The 27,686-nt window shown below is 35.0% G+C and overlaps 1 protein-coding gene across 3 annotated transcripts in view; it reads left to right on the plus strand.

The window, feature by feature from the left end:
• Positions 1-25,504, plus strand: part of ROCK1 (Rho associated coiled-coil containing protein kinase 1) — a 139,195-nt gene extending 113,691 nt beyond the window's left edge. For all 3 annotated transcript variants that reach the window (XM_082353488.1, XM_082353489.1, XM_082353490.1), the window contains 11 exons: positions 6,779-6,944; positions 8,568-8,661; positions 9,536-9,624; positions 10,842-11,030; positions 11,887-12,046; positions 18,426-18,496; positions 18,700-18,788; positions 21,747-21,825; positions 21,985-22,246; positions 22,595-22,802; positions 24,022-25,504. In XM_082353488.1, the coding sequence (XP_082209614.1) occupies positions 6,779-6,944; positions 8,568-8,661; positions 9,536-9,624; positions 10,842-11,030; positions 11,887-12,046; positions 18,426-18,496; positions 18,700-18,788; positions 21,747-21,825; positions 21,985-22,246; positions 22,595-22,802; positions 24,022-24,025 (1,411 nt within the window). In that variant the 3' untranslated portion in view covers positions 24,026-25,504. The remainder of the gene's footprint in view (positions 1-6,778; positions 6,945-8,567; positions 8,662-9,535; positions 9,625-10,841; positions 11,031-11,886; positions 12,047-18,425; positions 18,497-18,699; positions 18,789-21,746; positions 21,826-21,984; positions 22,247-22,594; positions 22,803-24,021) is intronic.
• The last annotated feature ends 2,182 nt before the right edge of the window (positions 25,505-27,686 follow it).

Consider the following 27,686-nt stretch of genomic DNA (forward strand, 5'->3'; position numbering starts at 1 on the left):
TGTATTTGCAAGTCATCATTTTATGTTAGGTAAAGGTATGCAGGGTCTTCCTCTTAGTATTATAATGCAGGTTAATTTCCATTGCATGTGTGCCTAGGGCCTTACAAGGAGGTGATCTTAGAAAGCTATTAAGTGTAACAACTGCTCATAGCTAGATAGTGTGAGAACAAACATTGAAACTAGTTTTCTCACATTGTTATATTCTTTTCCATATAACCACCTTTGAAGGAAATTTTAACTTTAATTGTTGAAGCAAACAAATACATAAAATAGCAAAACATGTACAGTTTTATGAATTATATGACAAATATCATTATAACCACCACCCATGAACAAAATCTACCTCAGAAGCCCACTATATCCCCGCTTCTGCTTATGCCTCTTCCCTCCCCACCACAAGAGTAATCACTATCCTGATACTTATTTGTTGAAGGAACTGAATCATTTGTCCTGTATAGTTTTCCTCAGTTATGATTTTGCTGATTCTGTTTCCATACTTAGTTGAACATTTTCGTCATCCTTCTGTGTTTTTTGCAAATCAATGGTTAAATCTAGAGTTTCACTGTTTAGTATGGTAGCCACCAGTCACATGTAGCCATTTAAATTTAAACTTTAGTTCATTAAAATAAAGTTAAAACTTTAGTTCCTCAGATGTACTAGCCACGACTTAGGTGCTTAATAGTCTTATATGGTCAGTGTCTACCATATTGGACAGCACAAGTGTAGAACATTTCTGTCATCGTAGGAAGTTTTACTGGACACCCCTAATCTGGAGGCTTAAACAGATTCAAATCTGATTTTTAGAGGGAAGAAGACTACCTCTGTTTTTAGCAACCATTGGCACTCAGTGCTTAGATTCTTAATACATTAGGTAAACTCTAAGGTAGGCACAAAGCTACATTTCCTGGTTTCTCTCTGTGACAGTAGTAAACTCCTTTTGTAGAGTATAGTCTGTTGCCTATCATTTGTGTGGTATCTACAATGTAATATACAGTCCCAGTTTATATGCATTCACAGTGAAGGGGACACCCAATCTGCTACATACTATATTGTTTCATGGGGTTGATATGTTTTCCCTTGTTTGATCTGTTTAAGAAAAACGTGTTGATCACCACTATTGTGCTATGTGCTGTGCTTCATGCCAGTGATATAATTATTAATAAGTTATGGCTCTTACCATCAAGTGCTTCAGAATCTAGTCAGGAAACAGACATAATTAAGGTAGGTGGCTATTGACAAAGTGCTATTGGAATATACTGAAGGGGTATATACCTCATCTTACCATCTGGGATTCAGAGAACATTCCCCAGGTGACAACTAAGCAAAGTAGAATTCACCAGGGAATGGGATATGGGTTGAGAACAATATAGGCAAAAGCCAGTCTGTGATTTGGGAGCAGCAAATGCTTTCATTTGCAGGTAGGGAGACAGTTGGTGACAGATGAGGCTGGAGAGAGAAACCTGAGTCAGATTACAAAGGGCTTGTGTGTCACTGGAATTATCAACATTGAAGAGTGGAAGATTTTATTTTTGTTGCCATTCTCTGTTGTATATCCACATCACCTAGATCAGGGCCGGGCAAATAATAAGTATTCAATAAATATTCAATGAATAAATGAAAATTTAAGCTAGGGATTGACAAGATAGGGTCTTAGAAATCTCCAGTCTTTAGAGAATGGATTGGAGTGAGGCAAAGCTGGGTGGATATAGGGAGTCCAGTTATACTGCCATAGGAATAATCTAGATATACAATTATAGTGGAAGTTGGCAGTAAATGGAGAGGCAAGTGCATAGGAAAAAATAGAAAGTAGAAGCAATAGGAGTTGTAGATTTGAAGGTATGGGGATAAAAGTTAGGGAAAATTTCAGGTCAGCTCAAGTTTCTGACCAGGACAGTTGGGTTGTTGGTAGTGGTAGTCCCTATGCTAAGGAATACCAGTTTGGGGGAATGAGAGCAAGCAAGGTTATTTCTATTTCACACCTACTGAGTTTGAGGTGCCTATGGGATGTCCAAAGAGAAATGGATACCAGACATTGGCATTATTGCTTTGGAACTCAAAGATAAGGACTTGAAGCCAATTCAACAGTCATTTCATGCTGAAACCACTAAGATAGATGAGATTTATTAAGACGGTTGTGTTTATCAGGGTTTATGAACTCTTGAGCCTATGATACCATACATGTAACTGGGTTGAAGTTAGTTGGATCTAAGTATCGGTAGCATCCATTGCGTGAGTTGTGAGGATTATAACAAACTGAAGAGTTCATGTCCTCAGTTCTGAGCATTTGCTGCCACATGGTAGCACTGACCCAGTATTTCAAGATCTTCTGGTTTTTCAAGAGAAGCCAGGAATCTATCTCAGTTTTTATGTAAAATATTGGCCCAAATTTATTTTTAAGTGTGTATGTGTGCATGCATGCATGTGCACGCACATGCAGGTACAGAAAGGGAGGTAGGAGGGGACATTTATATGGACTCATTTGGCTCTCTCAAGCAACAAGTTGTAACCCCTAGTGTAGGATAAGGAATGGGCAGAGGAAGGGAAAGTATAAAGTCACCCATAATACAAAGAGGAAAGCAGTGGGGGGTATCACAAATGCCAGGGGAATAGAATATTTCAAAGAAGAGAAAGTGACTTAAAATTCCAAATACTCAGAAAGGTCAAGTAAAAAATAAATTGTCCATTATATTTAAGGTTGTTATCTTGTTGAGAACAGTTCCTAAATAATGATGACAATATTGATAGGTACTATACTGAAGTAGACTGAGACATGAGTGGGAAGGGTAGAAGTACAGAGAGAGTAGACAGCAGCCACATTGACCTCTTTACTATTCACAAACCAGTCTGTTACTCTTCTGCCTCAGGGCCTTTGGACTTGCTCATCCCTCTGCCTGGAACATTTTCCACTGAATATCCACATGGGTTCTTCCTTTACCCTCTTCAGGTCTAGGCCTAAATGCAATCTCAAGAGAGACCTTCCCTGAACACTCTTTCAAAAATTGAGAATGCCCTCACCTTACTACCTAGCTGCCCAGCTCAGTACTCTCTTCCTTGTTTTATTTTTACCTGTAGCACTTATCTCTTCCTAATATATTACAGAATTTGCTTACTTATTCTGTTGTTTTTCTCTTTCCATTCAAACTTAAGCTCAACAAAGGAAGGAATTTTCAGTTGTTTTGTTCTTAACTCTAATTCACTGCTATATGCCTAGCATCTAGAATTGTACCTAGAACATTGTAGATGCTCAGTAAATATTTATTAAATCAAAAAATTCAAGAAACATAGTTGTTAAGGCAAGGAGCTATGGCAGTAGCTGGAGGAGACTGTGAAGGAGCGTCATTTCTTTTTAAAGATAGCAGAAATTTGAGCATTGGACATGGCAGGGAAATCAGAGTGGAAAAAGTTGCACATCTGTTCACTGATTCAAACAAAATTTCTGAGCACTTTCTTTGGGCCAGATGCTTTTCTAGGCATTTGGAATATAGCAGTGAATAAGAACAAAGCCCCTGCTTATAATCTTATAATCTAGAAGCATAGGGAATTATCGATAAATTGATTTCTTTAAGGAGACAGGAGAATAAAAGTGAGAGATTGGCCTTAAACATCAGTAAAGACAGGTCTTTTACTATGGAGAGTTGTGAAGGAAGTCTGGATGAATGTAGTTGCAGATAATTTATCTGAACCTGATGCAAAGCAGTAACCCCAGATGAGAACATGTTATCCATCTGAAGCCCTGCATTACTACCCCTTAGTATTCATAGACTTACCAATGGCAGTATTTTTTATCTTTCCTAACTCCCCTACTCTTCTAGACAACTATTTTCTATCTTTTTCTCCCTCCTCAAATCAACAACTTCTCCTTGTTCTCATACTCAGCAAATGGCCTTGCTTCCTGGAAGTCATAGAACATCTCCTCTCTTCCACCAGCATAGCTACTAACCTGTTTGCGTCTGTACCTAAAACCCTACCTTCCTTCTGATTCATGTAAATGGACAAAATTTACATGAATTTACCTAAAGGCAGCCCCTCGATCCCATCCCTTTCTGCCTGCTTAACAGTATGACTCCAGTAATACTCTCATCTTTCCTACATCGTTTTTTCCTTTCTGCAGTCATTCCTATTGTTATATAAGCATACAGGTAAACGTCTCCTTAAAAAATAACCTCCTTTTCTTTTTTGTTTTTTTTGTAAGGGTTTTTAAATTTTATTTATTTTTATTTTTGGCTGCGTTGGGTGTTTGTTGCTGCACGCGGGCTTTCTCTAGTTGCGGTGAGTGGGGGCTACTCTTCGTTGCGGCGTGCAGGCTTCTCATTGTGGTGGCTTCTCCTGTTGCGGAGCACGGGCTGTAAGTGCGAGGGCTTCAGTAGTTGTGGCTTGCGGGCTCCAGAGCACAGGCTCCGTGGTTGTGTCGCACAGGCTTAGTTGCCCTGTGGCATGCGGGATCTTCCCAGACCGTGGATCGAACCCATGTCCCCTGCATTGTCAGGTGGATTCTTAACCACTGCACCACCAGGGAAGTCCAGCCTCCTTTTCTTTAAACTACATATCTTACTTCCAGGTAGCATCCTATTTTTTTTGCTTCCTTTTGTAGCAGACTTCCTTGAAAAGTGACATACCATTTATCATCAGGTCCTCTTCTCCCATTCTCTCTCGAGCTCCCTCAAGACTTTTGTACTTATTACCCTACCAAAATAACCCTTTTCAAGGTCACCGGTGACTTCCTAATAGCTAAAAACTATAGTCAGTTCTCAGTCCTAATCTTATTTAATAGCAACAATTGACATAATTGATTACTCTCTCTTGACAGAATTTCTTTATTGGCTTCTGTGACACCAAACACTGTTTTCCTCTTATTGAACTGGCTGCTCTTCCTCACCCTTCTTTGCTCCTTTGTCCTTTCCCATCTCTGAGACCTTTAAAGTTTGGAGGACCCAAGGGATCACTCCCTACTTGTTCTCATCTAGCCTCAGGGCTTTAAATAGCATCAGTGTACAAGTATATTCTCCCCTGAATTCCAGACTTGTAAATCTAGCTGTCTGTTTGACATCTCCAGTTGAGTGTTTAAGAAGCATCTTATATGTAACATGTCCAGAAAAAATGCCTTACTCCCTCACCTTGCCAACCTGCTCCTTCCCCATGTCAATATTAGCTATTCTGTTATTCCTAGTTGCTTAAATCCAAAACTTGGAGTCATCCTAGACTCTTCTTTTTTTCTTATATTCTGCATGAAATCCGTCAATAAATCCTAGCTATAACTAAAAAACATGTCCATAATATGATCACTTCTCACCACTTTTAACATTTACCAGCTTGGTCCCAACTACCATCATCTCCAATCTTGATTATTTCAGTTGCCTCCTAACTGGTATCCCTGCTTCTACCATTGTCCCCCTTCTAGTCTGATCTTAAACAACAGCCAGAATGATCTTTTTAAGACAGAATACTCAGAGTAAAAGCCAAAGTCCCTATATTGTTTTAGAAAGCCTTATAATACCTGTTCTCTCTCCCCACTTCTCTTACTACATCTCACAACTCCCCCCAACCCCTCCTCACTCTGCTCACATTAGCTTCATTCAGAACATTTAGGCATTTGGTATTAGATGTTTCTTCTGCCTGAAGCTGTATTCCCGGATACACTGCATGGCTCTCTTACTTCCTCCATATATTTCCTCAAATGTCAGCTTAGCAGAGAGGCCTCCTTGATCACCCTCTATAAAATAGTGACCACACTCACAGCCTCTTCACCTTTCTTTTCATTGCTCTGTGTGATATGCTGTATATTGTTCATTTCTTTGAACTGTCTCACACTACTAATGTATGTTTTCTGAGGGCAGGGAGTTTGTTACTGCTGTATGCCTTAATTCCTACAACAGTGTTTGGCACATAGGAACATTCAAATATTTGTTGGACAAAAACAATTGTCAAAAAAATTATTATTTTTTGTAGTCACTATATGTCTTCCTCTTTAGGCTTGAGGCAGCCTAAAGTATTTGTATTACTCTCTTAATAGAAAATAGTTGGAAGTCATTCATTCATTCATTTAATAAACATTTATTGAGCACCTACTGTATGTAGGGGTTACAATTATGACCAAGATAACTTATCGAAGACAGGTTCTTTGGGAAGAGCAGGCAAACTGCAGTGATCTGGTCGTGGTCTGAATGTCAATTCTGAAAGGCTTTTAAAATGTAATTCCTAAGGAGCATTCCTAGAATAGTTTACGGTGGTTTGCAGGTCTATTTATAAGTCTTCATAATCTCATTGAATTTCAGAGCTGGAAGGGACCTCAAAAATAATGTAGTTTAATCCTCTCATTTTATGAATTTGATTAAGTTGAGCTCCAGTAAGTATAAGGAACTTGCCCAATGTCCCTAACCAATTAGCTAGTGGTATAATGAGGATAAGTAAGGGTCCAGGCCTGGCCTCTTGATTTATAAGCCAATGACATTTCCACTGTGCCATGCTGCGTTTCATTCCAGATCCCAACACATTCCCTTCTAGAAGTAGACTGCTTGCCATTGTTTTATTACCTTTTTCTTAGTTAAGCAAAATAGCAGGTACAAGATTAAAGTGTCCTTTGCTTTTATAGTTTTTCTAAGTGTGAGAGGTTAAATTCATTACTTTCATAGGAAGTCTGTAATGGATTCAAGGTTTATTTTAAGCAATAAAATACTTAATTCTTTTTATCATTTAAAAAGAATTGTGTTTTTAAGCATATGATTAAGTTAGAAGAATGAATTGAATTTGTTTACATTCATTTCTCTTTTAAATCTACTAGAGAAACTCTTGCTGCTCAGTTGGATCTAGCAGAAACAAAAGCCGAGTCTGAGCAGTTGGCTCGAGGGCTTCTGGAAGAACAGTATTTTGAATTGACCCAAGAAAGCAAGAAAGCTGCTTCAAGAAATAGACAAGAGATTGCAGATAAAGAGCACACTGTTAGTCGGGTAAGTGTGATAGTTCATTAAGTTATGTGATTAAAATTAATTTAAAAATCAAAATAGGTTACATGTTAAAGCGTTAGGGTAAGTGTAAGTGCATGAGTATTTACTTATACACAATGGTCAACTTGTACTCATATATAAAATAATTTATATAATCTAAAACAATTGTTAATGATTGAAATTCTTATTCAGTGTATTGGGTTTTTTCCCTTTCTGGCTGTAGATTTTAATATATTTTCTGTAAAGAAATGCTTACCTTAAATTCATTTGTTTTATTATCTTAATAAATTGCAACTGATTTCATGACTAGAATTCTATAAAATTCAGAGAAACTATTTTGGGATAAAAAATTCTTTGTGGATATCTACAAATCCATTATAGAAAAACCAGTACTACAAACAATCACCTATTCCTGAAATTTATACTATGGTCTATGTATTATGGAACTAGAAAGGGAAGTTATAGAGATTTTTCTTCTTGGTGGTGAAGCCACCATCAAATGCTCTGGTATAAGCAGGTCTGGGTTCAAATCCCAGCTTTGCCTCTAAGAAGTTACATGGTCTTGGCAGTTTGCTTTAACTTCTCCAAGCCTCAGATTCTTCATCTATAAAATAGAAACAATACCTATTCCACAGGATTCTTACGAAGATTAAATGAAATCATATAAATAGAAGGGTGAATAAGTACATTACTAAAAGACATTGTTGGAGGACAGAGGAAATGAAAAGTGCCCACCGAACTGAGACGGTATCTTGAGACCGAAAAACAAGGCAGGCAGCTCCGTATAATCAGTGGATCAGTTTATTATAGGGTACCTTACTCACAGAGTGGGTTCGGACAGACGATGATCTGGAAGCATTCACAGCTGCACTCCACACCACCAAGGGACCATTGGGACAATGTTATAGTTAACCTAGGGTATGGGGGGTATGTGGTTGGAAATAGGAAGTGCATTCCTACGTCAAGATTTATGAATGGATAACTAGTCTCGTAGGTACCAGGAATATGTCAGCGAAGGTCTTCATCACTGATTGGGGACTAACAGAGCATAGAGGCCACCTGGTCCTAATGATTATGAAATAATATCTATTAACTACAAAGCCCTTGATAACAAAGAAGTGATTTTTACCACACAGTACAGTTCTGGGTAGGGTCAGGGGAAGGACAGGAGGAACTATATGGGCCCACAGTGGCATCATTTATGCTAACAGCCATACAATAATCAAACATTTTAAACTGTCATTTTCATCATCATTATTCAGATGAAGAAACTGAAGCCCAGAAAGGTTGTGACTTGCTAAGGGTCACAGAGCTAGAAAACTAAATGCATATTTCCTAGTTTCTAGTCTCGTTCTCTTTTCATTACATTTTTTATTCCTTCCGTTCATATGTAATGTGTATATACACACACTGAAATAAGTTTTGGAAGCTAACAATTGTTTTTAAATATTTTGAATTTAATTATATCCACATATTTTAAACTGGAAACCAGATGTTTTTATAATTAAGCAATGTCTGACCTGTCCTCATCTATGGAAAATGCAAGTATTTTTTTAAAGGTTATTGTTTTAAATGTGAGACTAGCAAAGAGACTGTATAGCTTAAACGTTTCTGTGCTTTGTTTAGCTCGAAGAAACAAACAGTATGCTAACCAAAGATATTGAATTATTAAGAAAAGAAAATGAAGAGCTAACTGATAAAATGAGGAAGGCAGAGGAAGGTATGTAGGATTTTTTTAAAAATCATAAGTTAAATCAAGTTCAGAGGTAAATCTTTATGTTGTGCATTAGGTTTTTGAAATATTTGTTTTCATATATTAAATAACTTTTGTAGCCTTAAGTATTATCTTAGTAGAACTTAAATATTCTCACCACCACCCCTCCACAAAAAGGTAAATATGTGAGGTGATTGATGTGTTAATTAACTTGATTGTGGGGGATCCTTTCACAATGTATGTGTATATCAATTCATCACATTATACACTTTAAATATCTTAAAATTTTGTCTATTATACCTTAATAAACTGAAAAAAATCTTTTTTTAAAATATTAATTAATTAATTTATTTATTTATTTTTGGCTGCGTTGGGCCTTTGTTGCTGTGTGCGGCTTTCTCTAGTTGCGGCAAGCGGGGGCTACTCTTTACTGTGGTGCGCAGGCTTCTCATTGCGGTGGCTTCTCTTGTTGCGGAGCACGGGCTCTAGGTGCGCAGGCTTCAGTAGTTGTGGCTCGCAGGCTCAGTAGTTGTGGAGCACAGGCTTAGTTGCTCCACTGCATGTGGGATCTTCCCGGACCAGGGCTTGAACCCGGGTCCCCTGCATTGGCAGGCGGATTCTTAACCACTGCGCCACCAGGGAAGCCCTGGAAAAATATCTTAATGAAGTTACTGAAAGTTATTATGTGGTATATACTAATTTGAATAATTAGTTATTGTTACTAATAACTAATTAAGAAGTAATTAAGAATTAAATATTTTATTGCTTAAAATAAACCTTGAATCCATTACAAAATTTCTATAAAAGTATCTCATTGTTACTTTGCAAGGCAGAAATTAATTAATGCCATGCGATAACATTTTATATAATTTGTTGACAGAATATAAACTGAAGAAGGAGGAGGAGATCAATAATCTTAAGGCTGCCTTTGAAAAGAATATCAATACAGAACGAACCCTTAAAACGCAGGTATACATGCTCTTAGCCTTTTCCATGTGTTTGTATTTGAGTATCATATACTCAGCAGTTAATATTTGCTCTTCATGTCCTTTTTCTTAAAACTGAGATTATAAGGTTCAAGCTTTTCATTAGACAAAATAATGTAATATTCTTTCTTCATTAAATGTAGAAGACTTATTCAGGAAGTAGGATTTCAAGCGAGTTAAGAAAGCTAATTCGTCTAGTCATCTGATTAGTGAAGAATTTGTTTTAGATTGTATAGAAAACCTACAATTGACAGTAGGAAAACTTAATGAGGAGAAACCACATACTTGACTGAAGTCAAGAGAGAAGAATGGGGAGTGAGTAAGAAACTTAAAAGGGGTAGAGGTATCATTTTGCTTTGTATTTTGCAGCTAGATCAGATTTTTTACACTAAAACTTGGTATCTTGTCATTTTACCAAGTTATCCAGTAGTTTAAATCCTTCATAAGCTACTGTGTACCTCAGTTGATTTTTACAGTAAAATAAATATTTTCTACTTGATAGCTCCTTACCACTAATCTATTCTCCCTCTCAACAATCCTTCAACTAGAGTAGTCTTTCAAAAATGCACTTAATACTTGTTGAAAATCCTTCAGTGGAGATTTTACTTCCCTTTATACCCAAACAGAGACCATGAAGAAAAAGATTGACATTTATTACATACAAAAAAGTCCAAAAGAACATAAGTTGAAAGGAAATAAACTAGGAAGAACATTTGCAGCATGTATAGATAAATATAAAGAGCATCTGCAAAAAAGAAAAAGACAATCCAATAGAAAAAAGAAAAAGTAAGGGACACTTAAGAGAAAAAAGAAGCAGTATCTCTCTGTACTGTCATGCTTGCTTATCCAGCTCCTCCACCAGACTAGGATGCCTTTGCAGCATAATTGTATTTTCTGTGCTTATATCTAGTGCCTATCAGAGTACTTACATGCAGTATAATAAGTGCTGAATAATTGTTGAACAATAACTGGATTTTTGCAAGCCTGTCTGGTTCTTACATTTGAACAATGAGATGAATCAATAATAGTTACTTGTGCTACCAGTTATCATATTCCAACATTCATTAGGTTCTCCTAATTTTCACATACACAAAAAGTCCTGCTTCCTGATTTTGAAGAAAGAAATATATTTTTAGTGGAGATTTAAATTGGGTAGCTACAATGAAGAACCTTATTAATAACATTTTAATATTTTAATAGGCTGTTAACAAGTTGGCAGAAATAATGAACCGGAAAGACTTTAAAATTGATAGAAAGAAAGCTAATACACAGGATTTGAGAAAGAAAGAAAAGGAAAATCGAAAGCTACAACTTGAACTCAACCAAGAAAGAGAGAAATTCAACCAGATGGTAGTGAAACATCAGAAGGAACTGAATGACATGCAAGCGGTAAGGTTGTGTGTTGCACTTGTAGGATTATTTTAAATTGTTATTACTGTATATACTTATTGTCTACTGATCTCATTTAGTTTTTTTAGTATAAAAATCATATTTAGGTTTATATTCTCCATAATTTGATTACTGTTACTCTAATTTGAACCATGATTTGAAAAAATAGAAAGATACTCTGTTGCCTGTTAACTATGACTTGAGTAATTTTTACCCCTTAGCATCAGCTTGATTAGAGATGCTACTTTTAGAGAAACAACCAAGGGTTTTGCCTCTTTGGCTTCAGACTGAAATTGAGATATGGCTCATATAATATTGACTATAGTTGGGATAGTGGAATTGGAGTATTATAGCTTTTTTGTTTCCTCTGATAAGGACTCACTTTTCAAAATATCAGACTTAATTTTTTGATGCTTCCTAGCTTAATAGCACAAAATTGAGAACATGGTCTCTGATCTTAGACAGACTTAGATACAAGCATTGACTCCATCATTTATGGTTTTACCATCCTGAGAAGCTTTCTACATCTTTTAAATTATTTTGTTTGAAGCCATAAAAGCAATTTCTATTGTTTTAACAGGTGTTTGGTTTTGGTTTTTGATGCTTTGTATTAAAAAAAAAAACTTATTTAAAGCAAAGAGAAAAGGAGCTTATCCAAGCAATGTATTACTGAGGAAGAGAACTTGCACATTTATAGTTGTATTAAAATCTGTGGTAGTAAACATTCATGAAATTTACAGTAAATTTTTAGTATTAGCAATTCTAGATTACTTATAGGTCCACTAATTCTTAATTTCTAATGTTGGAAATTTTGATCTTGATTCTTTATATTATCTTGGTATTTTTTTTAAAATAGCAATTGGTAGAAGAATGTACACATAAGAATGAGCTTCAGATGCAGTTGGCTAGCAAAGAGAGTGACATTGAGCAATTGCGTGCGAAACTTTTGGACCTATCAGATTCTACAAGTGTTGCTAGTTTTCCTAGTGCTGATGAAACTGATGGAAACCTTCCAGGTAAGAATATTTTCTATTACTTCGTTCAGTTTTGCTTAAACGTCATGGAAATTAATGTAGATTTCTTTCATTTGGATTTCTACCTCTTTGTTGTTTTGTCCATGGATTCTTAAGAAGGGATTTATGTTTCTGATAGCCAGAGTCTGATGACATTTGTATACCTAGTGCATTTTATAGAATAAAAGCAGTCATAAGCAGTCTTAGGCTATTAAAATAGATCTGAGTGGCTCTAACTAAATAGAAACTTGAAGACGTTTATGAATCAATATTGAACCAGCCTAATGCCATGGTGAAAGTTGAAGCTGCTGCTACAACTCTCACCATTTAAGGAAGGTTGTACATGTTTTCATGAGTAGCAGCTCTTCAGTGTTTTATGTATTTTTGTGCTAAAACTAAGAACTATACTTAATAATCAGAACCACAGCAGCTCTATATAGAAGCCCACCTAATGCTATAGTTATAAACTTTAATCAGACTTGAAGTTTCAAATTTGGAGAAATAGATAAAAGGGGTTGGAAGATGCAGAGAGGGGTCAGGGAGTCAAGTAAAGGCAAAAGCGAGTAGCTAGGATTTCAGACTTTTTCTTCTTTTTCCTTTTTTTTGTTCTAGTGGAGAATCAATTGAAAAATAAACACAGCCTCATTCTTGGGTTCATTGTAGTGGAGGTTATAGTACATTTATGTCTTTTTAACAGAGATGAACAATACACATATTACAGGTTCAATTTAGAAATGAATAGGTTATATATATTAAAACATGCATTACAGATTTTAAAGGCATACACACACACACAACACATTTGACCTACTACATATTCTTAGTTCAAGGTCTTGAAAGTTTTGTTAACGTGGTCCTAAACTTGAAAATAGATTTTATTTAATGTATTTCCTGAATAATGCATAAAAAGATATGAATCAACACATTTGATATAATAGGGATGTGTTTTAACAGATATTACTTGTTTTTTGAGAAGTTGATATAAAAAACTTGATAGACGACTTAGAAAATTTTACGTTATCGTTCTTGGTCAAGAAAGTGGGACTCAAAGTAGGAAGTGAATTCAGTTCTTATTTGTATTCTGTGTAATCCTTGCCCTCATTCTTTGGTGGCTTTGCTAGCCCAAAATGAGATATCTGGAAAAGGAAGGTCAGGGAATAAATATTTCTTACTCCAGTGGTCAAGAAATTCCTTCTGTATTCCCATTTTTGGCTCTCTGAAACCTCCTGCCTCTTGAGAATCTTGTAGGTGCACATCCTTATCAGAGGATCACTTTGGATTTAATAAGAATCTCTAGCTTCAACTGTTGTTTGAACATCTTTCTACAGTTATGATTTAATCATCAGTTAAGAAAGAGTATGACTTTTAGGGGTGTTTGTCTACATTCCTTCACTTGTTGAATTGAAATTGTAGTTTAGGTTCCCTCTTCATTAATCCCAAGATATTTCTAGAGTTATTTAGTTAAAGGAATTCTTTCTCTAGTGTAGGTTAAATATCCTGATGAGGTTTTTGTCTTTATCCCACCCATTTCCCTTTAACTTTGTTTATAATGTCTTACTATGTATGCCTTGGTTTTCTTTGTATTAAGTTAAACATTTCAGAGACTGATTCATTATTGGTGAATGCTATCCAGAGGATTTGAATTGAAAGATGAGGTTGGGGGAAGGTAATGAGTTTTATCTTTCATCCTGGCTTATTCAGGAAGGCTAAACTCAAAGCATCATCAGGTGGTTAGATTGGCAGACTTAGGTGAGATATCCATTTAGATTTCAGAATCCTGACCTAATAAATCCACTCAGGAGTCAGTCAACAAAGAGAGTTAAATTTTTCTACTGGCTCCATTCTGAGTATATAATATTTAGAATAGCTTTGTATTTTCAGAGATTTTGCTTTTAAGGATTTCAAAGTTCAAACAAAGTGGGAAAACAAAAAGGCTCTGGTGGCCATTCTCCATTGCTATAAAGGGAGACCAATTAGGGTATCTCTTTCTCTATTAACTGTGTTCTCAGTTTGAACTTTACAGAGGTCTCTGTAGTGCTGAACCTTTTCATATTGGAGACTGTGACTTTCATATTGGAGGTAGAAATTAATGGATAATCATTATCAATGTTATTTTACCTCTGTGTCAGATATTTTACTAGTAAATTGAAAATCTGTACTAAGCCTGCTATTTACTAGATCTCTGGCAAATAAAGTTAAGGTTTTGCAGTAATATCTAGAAAGAATTGTAAAGAATTTTGGTATTCATTCTTGTGAAGCGAACGTGATAACACTACACTATGGAAACTTGATGTGGTATTCATCCTTAATTTGAGAGAGTTACATATCATTCAAGTGTCTAAAAGATTTTTTGAAGGTGATGATTAATTTTACTTAGTTTGGAAAACTGATAAACGAATTTAAACTACAGATTTACAAAGGGAGGTCTTAGAATAGTTAAATAGTTAAAATGAAGGCCTTTTGAAATATTGATCATATTTTTAGTTCAGTGAGATGGTTGTTTTTTTTTTTTTTGGCTGTGTTGGGTCTTCGTTTCTGTGCAAGGGCTTTCTCTAGTTGCGGCAAGCGGGGGCCACTCTTCATCGCGGTGCGCAGGCCTCTCACTATCGCGGCCTCTCTTGTTGCGGAGCATAGGCTCCAGACGCGCAGGCTCAGTAGTTGTAGCTCACGGGCACAGTTGCTCTGCGGCATGTGGGATCTTCCCAGACCAGGGCCCGAACCCGTGTCCCCTGCATTGGCAGGCAGATTCTCAACCACTGCACCACCAGGGAAGCCCAGTGAGATGGTTTTTTAAGTAGTTAGGTGGATAAACTGATAATATACTTTATTTCTCTTAGATTTCATCATTCAGTATAAAAATTCTCATTTAATTATCTTGTGTATTTAGAGTTCAGCCTCTGTCATTTTCTCAGCTGGCATCTTGTCATCAACTAGATTAAATCTCTCTAAGTTTCCCAATTCTAAAAACCTTAGAGAAAATGGTTATCCTTCTCTGACTTATAACCCTCTGAAGTTCTTAATATCACTTTCATTCTCTTAGGTCTTCATCCTGCTTTTGGTTCTGTGGCAGGTTGTGGCCTTAGCACTGTAAATATAAAGGTTACCCCCTAGGGTTAAGGTTTTCCTATTGCCTAGATGACAGAAAGACTAATGTGATATCTGGCTCTCCTTCCTTGGTTTTTTCCTTTCCTTTTGGAAATATTGACCTAAGAATCTGAAAAGAATGTAAAAATAGATGAAGCATTAAGAACACTGGTATCAGCATTCCATTAATATTCATTATCTCTTGTGGATTATCTGCATCATTCTCTTTCCATCCAGCTTGATCTCAGACTTTGTAACTTAAACCTGTGTATGGTGGATTTCTTGGTATGTTTCCAAGTATTTGAGTATATAAGAGTTTCTGACTTTGCCCAAATCTAATCAATGATTGGAGATAATCAGTACATCTGAATTCCTGAGCATTGATTTTTTTTTCTTTGTTATATCACTTCTGAATATAATTTTAAAATCTTGGAGTGATTGTCTCCCTTTATTTCTTAAGCAGTATGTAGTTTATCAAGTAAACTTTGGTAGTCTTCAGTGGTTAGCTTTGATGTTTAAATTGGCTGTATTTGATACTGATTTACATATAGTTAACCTCTTTCTTATTTGGGTAAAGGAGTTAATTGCTGATATTGCAGTAATGCACATCTAAATTTTTTTGTAAGTTAAAATTGCTCTACAAATATGTAAAACCTGGGACCAAGTTGTTTTTGTACTTCAGTAGTATGTTATTGATAATAATCTAGACTTAGAAGTCCTCAGCATTTCTTTTATTTATCCGGAGAAGCTGATTTCTGTGATGGTATTGTAAAAGATAGAATTTAGAGCATTATACTTTCAGATGGCCACTTAGGTCACAAGTGGTCATAGATTTGAAGGAAGTCTTTATATACTTAAAAAAAAAAAACTGGTATATTAACTTGCATGTAAGACAGGAGTAAGTAGTTTTTTTGTTTATCACTGAGCTTAGTTTACCTGCTTCTCTGAAGGGAATTCACCGGAAGGAAAGACTAAGATTCTCTCCTATAACATTATTGTTTTAAATTGACAAAAACCTTCACATATCTTCAGCATCTTTTTTGAGTTCCTAATTTCTTCATTTTATTTAAATTAGAGCAAATATAAAATTGGGCTTATTTAATTCATAAAATGCCTTTGATGTATAAAATTTCTATAGGAACACTGAAATGACATACATTCAGTCATACAGTCTTCAACATACAACAATTCATTGAAAATATATTTCAAACCTAGAGCCAGAAAGCATAAATATTTTTGGCATTTATTCTCATAGAGAAATAACTTGGAGGGAGGAATATTTTGGCATACACAATTTTGTACAAATGTGAAGATTTCAGTGGCTTTCACATCTTTTATTTTTAGTGAGGAATTAGTGGTATTAAATGGACTTTGGCACACTGAAGGGAAATTTTCCTAGCAATAACTTTTTTCCTTTTCTACGACAGAATATTTGTGAATGATCAACAGCCTTCTGTATGTTATTTAATATAAAGCAGCCCTTTGGTTTTTAAATTACAACCATTATTTAAATAGAGGATGACTTTAATTGGCTAAGTCAGAAAAAAAGAATTGCAAAATAAGCAAAAAAGGTATATCAGGTACCTACTCTGTGTGTCAGATGCCTTGGAGTATATATAAAAAAAAAAGTGTTAGTATATGGTCCCCTGCTCTCACAAAACTTACCAAGGAACTGCCTGATGGAACAAATTAATTATTGATGAACTAAAAACGGCAACTAAGAAAAAAACTTGGGAGAAGAAGGGGATCATTTTGAACTGAAGTTTCTTATTATTTCTTCCACTTTAACAAAAACAACAATTTAGATGAAGGGGAATAACAAAAGCATAGGGCATTAGGTACAGGGAAGAAGTTGGAACAAGAACATTACTCCTGATTCAGTTAACTGCAAAGCTTGTTTAAGGAAAGAATATCACTGTGCTCTAGGAATTTAAACTCAGAAATTAGACTGCCTGGGTGAACCCTAGAACTTTGACAGTTGCTGTGATTACCCTTGGGCAAGTTAGTTCACCTTGCTAAGCCGTAGTCTCTTCATTTGTAAATGGAGGATGATAGTAGAACCTATCTTATCCTATATTCCTAAGAATGTAATATCCTATGTTCATGGGACTATTATAGATTATTTATGAGGTATTCCTTGTAAAGCACTTGGCAAATAATAAATGTACAGTAGATGTTACCTATTGTTATCATTACTGTAAGACCGAACTGTTTCACAACTTTTAAGTTATATGGAGGAGGGTAATATATATATATTCCCCTTAGGGGTCATGATTTGAGCCATGGTATAATGTCACATTATAGCATTGTACCTTACAGTTGGTTACTTGTCCCTTCTTTTGTGTTTCAAATATAATAGATCTAAAAAACAGTTAAATGTTCTTATCTCTAACCTGATATAAAATAATCATTTCTAAATGGAATCATCTTTTTCCCCAGATATTTTTAATAAACATCAATTATATTTAAATAGTAATAATAATTATAAAATACATTGATCAAATTAGTCAAAGAATTTCTGGTATGCACAAACTGATAAAACATTAGTAGTTTTACCAACTGAATTCTGTGTTCTTTTACTGTTTATTAAATTCTGGTACTACAAACTTGAAAGGCTTTATTTATACCTCTTTTAGTTTGCTAAGAATTGTAATTGGATTTACCACTAGAATTAGGGGCCCCTTCCCAACCAAATTTGGACACTTTTAATGAAATTGTTTTGGGTGTTTTACCAAAAAGTTTATCAGAATATTGTACTGAGAAAACAAATAAAATACTTGTTTCTTATTCTTTATATCTAGTTGATTCTGCCTGCATTCCTTATTTATTTATCTTCTATTCTTATCTTCTGTGAGTAATAGGACACTTGTGTACTTTTGCTTGCTCTTTCTTGTGTAAATCATGGCTCTGATTTGTTCCACTTGCTGCATTTTTTTTTTCTGCTAAATACTTTTATATGAATGTTAAATGATATTTAAAGTCTTCTGTATCATATCCCATTTAAGCTGCAATCCATTCCAGTCTTGCCTGGCTATTAAGGGTACTGTTGTTACTTCATACTTTTATAATTGAGTACTGAATGTTAATTTTATGCGGAAAGTGGCTTGGAATTTTTTTCTGCAGTATTTGTATGGCCATTAAAGTTGATTTGTGTGATTGAAGCATGAAAGAGCAAATTATAGCACTTATTCATTTAGCTGTGTTCGAATGCCTGTTGCTGCATGCTGTCAGACAACTTGTAATAGCTTTTCCTTTTGTCACAATTTAAAGCTGAATACTATATTTTTTTTTCTTCCAGAATCAAGAATTGAAGGTTGGCTTTCAATACCAAATAGAGGAAATATCAAAAGATACGGCTGGAAGAAACAGGTACAATATGCCTCAGTTTTTCTAATTGATATTTTGTTATATATTTTACTTTTAAAGCATACAACTTGTATTAACTGCTCTATTATTGGCATTGTTTTTAGATTAATACAATATGATCTAGACATAAATGGCAAGTATTATGCTTATCACTTTAAACCAAGTTAATACTGCTCTTATCTCTTCCCCCTTTTTTCTCATTTCAGTACGTTGTGGTAAGCAGCAAAAAAATTTTGTTCTATAATGATGAACAAGATAAGGAACAATCCAATCCATCTATGGTATTAGACATTGAGTAAGTTGCCTTTTATTGAATTTTAAGACTGTTGAGTGTTAACCTACGATAATCAATTATTTTTAGACTTACCATTTAGTTTATATTTTGTTATTTAAACGTTATTAACTTTTTTCTTAACAAATTTAAATAATAACTAAATTAAATCTTAATCAAAATATGAGAGGGGAAATTTTGCATACCTGATCGATGTATTCTAAAGACAATTTTTTTTTAAATTTCAAGTGTTTATTGGTTTTATGTTCACAGAACATCTCAAAGTATATGATTATGTGGTCATTGTTAAGAAGGAAATAAAATGTATCTTTTCTTTTTTTAATAATAGGTCAAAGAGGTCTGTAATAAGCTTAGGTTTTTTCCCTTGTATTCATTCTAAAACCATTTCTTAGGCACTGTTGCCTGTATTATCATAGGTGTTGTAGGTTGTGTAAAATGAGTAAGACAGTTTCATATTTGAGGAGCTTACAGACTAGTAGCAGGAAAGGTAAAGTATATGCAATAAAATATAAATTCAGAGTGAAGTGTGGTGGGTGCGACAGAGAAATATAAACTTAAAATGAAGTTTGCCATTCCTTTGTAATTAAACATTGTGGAGCTGATTATAGTTAAAATGTTAAAAAAATTGAGCAAGTACCAGAGAGTACTGATATTTTATTTCTCAATTTTAAAAAAAAGGCATTAGTTGTGAAAATTTAAATAATTAGCTTAACTGGAATAATACATAAACATTAATAAGAAAGACATCTTTCAACTAACTTAAATACTTTTTACGTTGATGAGAGTTTGTTGTTGTTGTTGTTTTACCTTTTTATTGAGATGTAATTTTCATACAATAAAATACATACATCTTAAGTGTTCAGTTCAGTGACTTTTGACAATTGTAAGCACCCGCATAATCAAACCCAGTACAAGATAAAGAACATTTCTATCATCCTAAAAAGCTCACTTGTGCCTCCTTAAGGGGAAAAAAAAGATTATCTGAATTCTATCACTGAGATTTAGTTTTGCCTATTCTAGAACTTCATACTAATCGAATTTTATAGTATGTACTCTTTCTTGCCTGGCTTCCCTCACTCGGCATAGTGTTTTGCTGTGTGTATTGATTGTTCTTTTTATTGCTGAGTAATATTCCATTGAATGAATATATCTCAGTTTGTTTATCCATTCTTTTGTTAATGGGCATTTGAGTTGCTTCTAGGAGAGCTATTTTAAATAAGACTGCTTTGAACATTCTTTTTTGTGGACTTGAATTTTCATTTCTCATGGGTAAAATACCTAGGAGTGGAATCCTGTATCATATAGTAAATCTGTGTAAATAAATCTACCAAACAGTTCTCAAAAAAGGTTATACTGTTTATACTCACCAGCAATATTTGAGTTTCAGTTGCTTCACGTCTTCACCAACATTTGGTGTTGTCAGTCTGACTTTTAGCTGTTCTAATGGATGTGAAATGCTATTTTGTTGTAGTTTATATTTTCCTTATGGCTAATGATGGCAAGAATCTTTCCATGTATTTATTGGCCATTTGTATCTCTTAAGTGTCTCCAAGTCTTTTGCTCATTTTTTAATTGGGCTGTTTATCTTTAAGGTTGGTTTACAGAAGTTCTGTATATATTCTGGATTCAAATTTTATGTCAGGAATGTGTAGTGCAAATATTTCCCAATCTGTGGTTTGCCAATTCATTTTCTTTATGGTGTCTTTTAATGGAAACCAATGTATCACTGTTTGAAAAGGGTTATTGCCTTTTGTGTAGTCTGTCCAAGACATTTTTGCCTGCCCAAAGATTGTGAAGGTATTCTATGTTTTCTTCTAGGTTTTATTTTTAAGTTCTGATTGATCTCGTTTCTTTTTATGTTTGGTAAGAAGTAGTGGTTGAGGGTCTTCTGACGGTTCAGCGGTTAAGACTCTGCGCTTCCACTGCAGGGCGCATGGGTTTGATCCCTTGTTGGGGAACTAAGATCTCGCCTGCCTCGCAGCGTGGCCAAAAAAGAAAAAAAAAAGTAGTAGTGGTTGGGGTTAATTTTTTTCCGGGGGGGCGGGGGTTGTTTTGTTTTGTTCATGTGGATATCTGGTTATTTCAACACTCTTTATTTATATATATCAACCTTGAATCTTCATCTTGCTATTCATTGTTAGCTTTAGAGATTTTGTGTATGTGTGTGGATTCCACAGGGCTTTTCTACGTATACAGTAATGTCATCTTCAAATAATAATAGTTTTACTTCTTCCTTTCCAGCCTGCATGCCTTTACCACATGTATAGATTCGTATGACCACCACCAAGTTAAAATATAGAACAGTTCCATCACAGGGATCCTTCATTGCCCTTTTATAGCCATAGGAAACACCCTTTCTGTACTCCTCTCTAATCTTTGGCAACCACTAATCTGTTCTCCATCTGTATAATTTTGTCACTTCAAGGATGTTATGTAAATGGAATCAAATAGTATGTAACATTTGATATGCTTTTTTCATTCAGTGTAATTCCCTTGAAGTCCATCCAAGATGTAGTTTTTTTCTTTTTGTGGTTGAGTAGTGTTCCATCATATGACTATATCACAGTTTGTTTAACCATTCATTTAAGTTTTTTCCAATTTTGGCCTATTAAAAATAAAGCTGCTGTGAACATTCATGTACAGGTTTTTATATATATAGATTTGTAAGAAATTGCCATACTCTCTTCCAGAGTGACTCTGCAGTTTTACATTTCTACCACAGTTGTATGAGTGATCTAGTTTCTCTGCATCATCACCAGCATTTGGTGTTATTACTATTTTTATTTTAAAAATTCTGATAGGAGTATAGTGATACTTACTGTGATTTTAATTTGCATTTCTCTAATGACTAATCTTTTCCTATGCTTATTTGCCACCACTGTGTTCTCTTCAACGAAATATCTGTCTTTTGCTATAAATGAGTTTTTATAATGGCCTACATCATATTTCTTTTCATTTTAGTAAATTGTTTCATGTTCGTCCTGTAACCCAAGGAGATGTGTACAGAGCTGAAACTGAAGAAATTCCTAAAATATTCCAGGTAAAAATCTGAAAGTATAATTTTAGAAGATCCTTTACCTAAGTACTAAGTGTATTTGTGAAGTAAATGTAAATACACCAATACTTTTATACATTTAAAACTTGTATGTATAGATTAAGACCTTTTTTTTAATCTTCTGTTTACCATTCCTAAATGTAGATACTATACGCAAATGAAGGTGAATGTAGAAAAGACGTAGAGATGGAACCAGTACAACAAGCTGAGAAAACTAATTTTCAAAACCACAAAGGTCATGAGTTCATTCCTACCCTCTACCACTTTCCTGCCAACTGTGAGGCCTGTGCCAAACCTCTCTGGCATGTTTTTAAACCACCCCCTGCCCTGGAATGTCGAAGGTGCCACGTTAAGTGCCACAGAGATCACTTAGATAAGAAAGAGGACTTAATTTCTCCATGTAAAGGTAAGGCATGAAAATTATTTTTATAACATGTAACAAATTAGAGACTTAAATCCCAATGAAATAACTTCTTCAGGTGTGGCACTTCCTATACCAAGTTGAAAAGAGATAATAAGACGCAATGTTTTGGCACTGGTGGAGCCACATGCGTATTTCTGATTTTACTTTATTTTTCTTACTAGTTTATGACTAATATTTTCTCTTTAAATTTTCCGACTTAATTGAATTAAGAAGAAAAGATATTGTCCAAGCTTAATTAAGCATAGTAAATCTTTTTAAATTGTAAGAACATTTGATAAGGCTCTTTTAGGTATTATGTGACTTTAATTGTGCTCTTTTTTCTTAAAATAGTAAGTTATGATGTAACATCAGCAAGAGATATGCTGCTACTAGCATGTTCTCAGGATGAACAAAAAAAATGGGTAACTCATTTAGTAAAGAAGATTCCTAAGAATCCACCATCTGGTTTTGTTCGTGCGTCGCCTCGAACACTTTCTACAAGATCCACTGCAAATCAGTCTTTCCGGAAAGTGGTCAAAAATACATCTGGAAAAACTAGGTAAGGATTGAAATGTTAACCTTTTTAACTGTGAGTACGTGATTGGATAATATCTATTAAAATCCAAAGTCCAGTTGTTCTTTTCCCCATAAAGGGCATCGTCTGTAGCTGGGCATTTATATATGACTTGAAATGACTTTACAAATTAGTTTAACTGATTCCTGTTAGAAACTAAGAATGTTTATAAATGTCATATTAATTTAGTTCAATGTCAGGTTTTATTGTCATTGGTTGTGGTACATATTTAGCCCTTAATGTTTTAAACAACTGTTGTTTACCCCTTTTTAATGTAAATAGATTCATGTAAAACTTTGCTCATTTTATTTTTAACTATGTTGGCATAGATTTTTTTTTTTAATCAAAATTATTTGGTATTATCAGTGTTACAAATCAACTTCCCAGTTAAGTATCCTTTTTTTCTTCTTTTTGGGAGAGGGTTGTTTAACCTGTTTTGATGGAATTTTTTCAAAAATATTTATATGGTAAAACAAGCAATTACAGGACATAAACCCTTTCCTGAGGAGTGGTTATGATAACTCATTAAGTTCTCATTTAACACATGAAAAAATGGGGCTCAGAGAAATTAAGCAACTTGCACAAGATCACACAGCCAACTAGTAGCATAGTCAGGTTGGAACCCACTTTTATCCATTTCTGAAGCCTATGTTTTTTCTCCTATACCAAATACCAACTTTCCCTAGGGTGTAATCCTTATATTAAGAGGGACATTTGAATCTAGAAGCTGAGACCTAACACTGATTTGTCTCTCTGCTGATGTCACCCAAGTCTTCCAAGCAGGCTTAAAGCCATATTTAATTTATCCCATTTCTTCATTCCATATTATCAGTAACCAAGTCTAATTCTTTGAAATGACTCATATCCATTCCTCCTTCTGTATTCCTCAGCTACCATACTATTCCAGTGCATTATCACCTCACTCTGGACTTCTTTCTGTAGAATCCTGTATTGTCCCTCTACTGTATAGGATAAAAGCTGAATCTAAAATACTTAAAATTTTTTATAGCTTTGTGGGGGGAGAAAAGTGTTTGAAACAAAGTAGAAGCAAAAAGGAGATAATAGTGTGTTTTTCCTGTTTTCCAAATTTTGTGTATTAGTTAACTATTGTATATAATGTATGTGTACGTTGCCTTCCAATTTTTGTTTTCTGAATTTTTAAATTGAGTACATTTCTTAATTTTTTATTTTTTTCCCTCAACAGTTAACCATGTGACCTAGTGCCTTGTGGAATTGTGTGGGATGCTACCTGATAAACCAGGCATCTTTTACCATGCAGAGCAGACAGGCTGTTCCTTTGACACAAATATCACAGGCTTCAGGGTTAAGATTGCTGTTATTCTGTCCTTGCTTTGGCACAAAAGCACACTGAGGATTGTTTTTTTGTTTTGTTTTTTTTTGTTTTTTATTGCGGGTTTGCCTACAGGTAGATTAGATTAATTATTACTATGTAATGCAAGTACAATTGAGGGAAAGCTTAGCTAGATATATTTTTTTAAAAAGGTGCTGCCTTTTTGAATTTCTAAGAAAACGCCTGTCAATCATGATAGAACAGTTTTCCTCATACGAGTGAGAGGAAGAGACTTTCACTTTCAAGTGGAATGGCCGTCACTATCAAGATCAGCTCATGGAAGGAGTAAAGAAAATATCTCAAAATGAGACAATTGAAAGTTTTTTTTAATAACTTCAGTTTTTATGCTCTTGCAAGACTATACAAAACTATTTTAAGAAAGCAGTGACATCACTTGACTTCAGTGCCCTCACTGTAGAATTTAAAAGCCTTACTGTTGATCGCCTGTGGTGGACTTGATGGAAAATAAATATCTTACATTATGCTTCAGCAAGTTTCAGCAAGTTTGTAGATTGGGGAATGGGAGAAGGCAAAAAAAAAAATTACATTTAATCTATGCATTTTTGCCAAGCCATATTGAGTTATTTTACTACTAGAGACATTAGGAACTAACTGTACAAAAGAACCAAGTTTAAAAGCATTTTGTGGGGTACATCATTTCTGTAATTATATAATATGTTTCTTTGTGGTTTTAAGTGATAAAGACATTAAGTTAACAAACATATAAGAAATGTATGCACTGTTTGAAATGTAAATTATTCTTAGAACACTTTTGATGGGAGTTGCATTGCCCTTTTAGTGCCTTAATTTGAGAGAATTATTTTACTGCCATGACTAAATATAAACATTTCAAAAAACGTATTTTCAAAAAATTATGTGTGTTGGGGGTTTTTCATTGATAATTGGCTTAATTTAAAATATTTAGAGGTTTGGTGGACTTTCATAAATTGAATACAATCTTTGCATCAAACTACCTGCTAAAATAATGAATGACTTCATAAAACTCTGCAAAATATGTAGAAGGTTGCACCAGTATAAAAGAAAATTATGGCAATACATCTGTGATGTTTTCCAGTTAACATAGGAATTACCAGATAAATACTGTTAAACTCTTGTTCAATAACAAGGGTTGATTCATATGGGCAGTATGATTTATTGTTTATTTTTTTAACCAAATACCTCCTCAGTAATTTATAATGGCTTTGCAGTAATGTCTATCAAATAAGAAGCACTGGAAAACTGATTCGTCGCTAGGATGATATGCATGTTTCAAGTGGTATTAAAAGCCGCACTGATGGATATGTAATAATAAACATATCTGTTATTAATATGCTAATGACTCTGTGCTCATTTAATGAGAAATAAAAGTAATTTATGGATGGATACCTTTAATAATGACTGCTATGGTATTTTCTCATGACTGAGATGAATGGAAGCCATGCTGTAAATTAGTCCCTGACTGCATACAAATGTTTGTTAAATTTCATGACTAAAGTGAATTTTTAAAAGATAAAACCTGGTTTGGGCTCTAAAATAGGAGTGGCTACAGTTGAAATGAAAAGTTGGCTAATGTCTTTTGGAAACAGCTCTCCATGGGTCTCTTATGTTTCTCACATCTTGAGTGCAGAAGCTCTGACAGCCTTTGTTTGTTCTACACTGTCTTTGCCAAGGAGATTTGTATAGTGAACAGCCGTGGAAGACATTGTGTTTCCATAGAGAGGAAGGCAGGTTTGTTTGCTGTTGTATAATAAAGATAGTGTCTCTCTCCAGGGCAAAAGTTGGACAGATTTGCTTGAGCTCATTATAAAAGATTCAGGTACCCTAAGCTTTGGGCTCCTCAGCTGTGATGCAAACTCACTGCATGCTCAGCACCCACCTGGACCACTTTGCATCGCCCCTGTGGGACTCGGAGGGCAAGGGGAACTGATGAGAACGTGAAGCTCGTGCTGCTTGCTGTGCTGTAAGTATAAAGTCATTTGGCTCTGACCCAGGATCCATGAAATTGTGGCAGACTAACTTGTAGCTTGCAAGTAGGGTGAAACCTCAGACCCTTCACAGTTCTGGACAGTGTCCTTACTACTGCCTCAGAACCAGCACCATTACCCTAATGTATTAAGGTCTAATGTATTAAGGTCCAGTAGAGTTCAGAGAACAGAGTTAATTCTAATTATTTGAGCAAGAGAGTACTTTTTTTTTTTAACAAAATATTAACTTGAGCATAAAATTGTTGAGAACTGACAGAACTTCAAGGAATGACTTCAAATGCCACATTGCAAAACCAGGTCAACCAAGAGAGCTGCTGCCTTTTTTTTTTCTTTTTTCATGTGGACTATTTTTAAAGTCTTTATTGAATTTTTTACAATATTGCTTCTGTTTTATGTTTTGGTGTTTTGGCCGTGAGGTATGTGGGATCTTAGCTCCCTGACCAGGGATCGAACCCATACCACCTGCATTGGAAGGCGAAGTCTTAACCACTGGACCGCCAGGGACGTCCCCAAGAGAGCTGCTTCTATTCTAAGTTCAGGAAACCACTCAATCCCGAAGTATACCAACGTGGCGAGTATCAGGATAGTGTCATGATCAGGAAGTCACACCACTGCTGGTTCTCTGCAGTACTTTGCGATGCCTGCTACATTCCACACCACGTTAGATGCTGTGTTTCATTCTCTTACCATTTAGGAACCTTGTGTCTGAACACTGGGGTCTCTGTCAGTAATACCTCAGAAAAATCCTTTTCATGAGCCTCCCTATATGCTGGCACTAGCATACCCTCCATCTCACCTCTGCCTTCTATAGGTGCATCTGCTCAACCAAAATACATCACATTCAGAATTCTAGCTGTAAGGAAGTCTGGGAAATGGAGCTTTTAGCTTTCTATCCTCTTGATTACAGGAAGACACAGAGTGTAGAATGAGATTCAGCCTCAAGCCTGCCCACCCACCACTCCTGAGAGCTTGGGTTGAGGTCAGGGATTATGGGCTAGAAAGAAAACAGCCGTTGTCATGATTCACAAGCTCAAAACAACAATGGGTCACTTGTCATTATTTGGGGTTTCAGCTTAAAATAATCTGTCCATCCTTCGTTTAAAGAAATATCAATAAGTGAAATAATTTAAACATGGCAGTCAAACTCTAATTGATAAAGTATGTGTTTTTTTCATATCACTAGAAGTTTTGTAATAACTAAATTTGGTATTTACATAAATTAGTTTGTTGATTCTTACTGGGTTGCTGGTTTGAACTTTTTAATTTTTATTTTTGGTATTCCAGCACTTCTACAGTTCTTTCTGCTCAGAAAGAAAACACAGCTACTAGCAGCTAGTAGGATGAATAAAGACAATGTCTTTAAAAATTAGTTAGTTGTGAAGGACATAATATACTGTGCTACTACACTTTATTACTCTATGGTATCATTTAATGAGCAAAAGTCTTAATTTTAGCGAAGTCAAATTTATTGATCTCCTTTATAGTTAGTGCTTTTTGTATTCTATTTAAGAACTCTCTCCTATTCCCAGGGTC

This window comes from Balaenoptera borealis, assembly GCF_965194805.1.
Source record: "Balaenoptera borealis genome assembly, chromosome: 14".
NCBI lineage: Eukaryota > Metazoa > Chordata > Mammalia > Artiodactyla > Balaenopteridae > Balaenoptera > Balaenoptera borealis.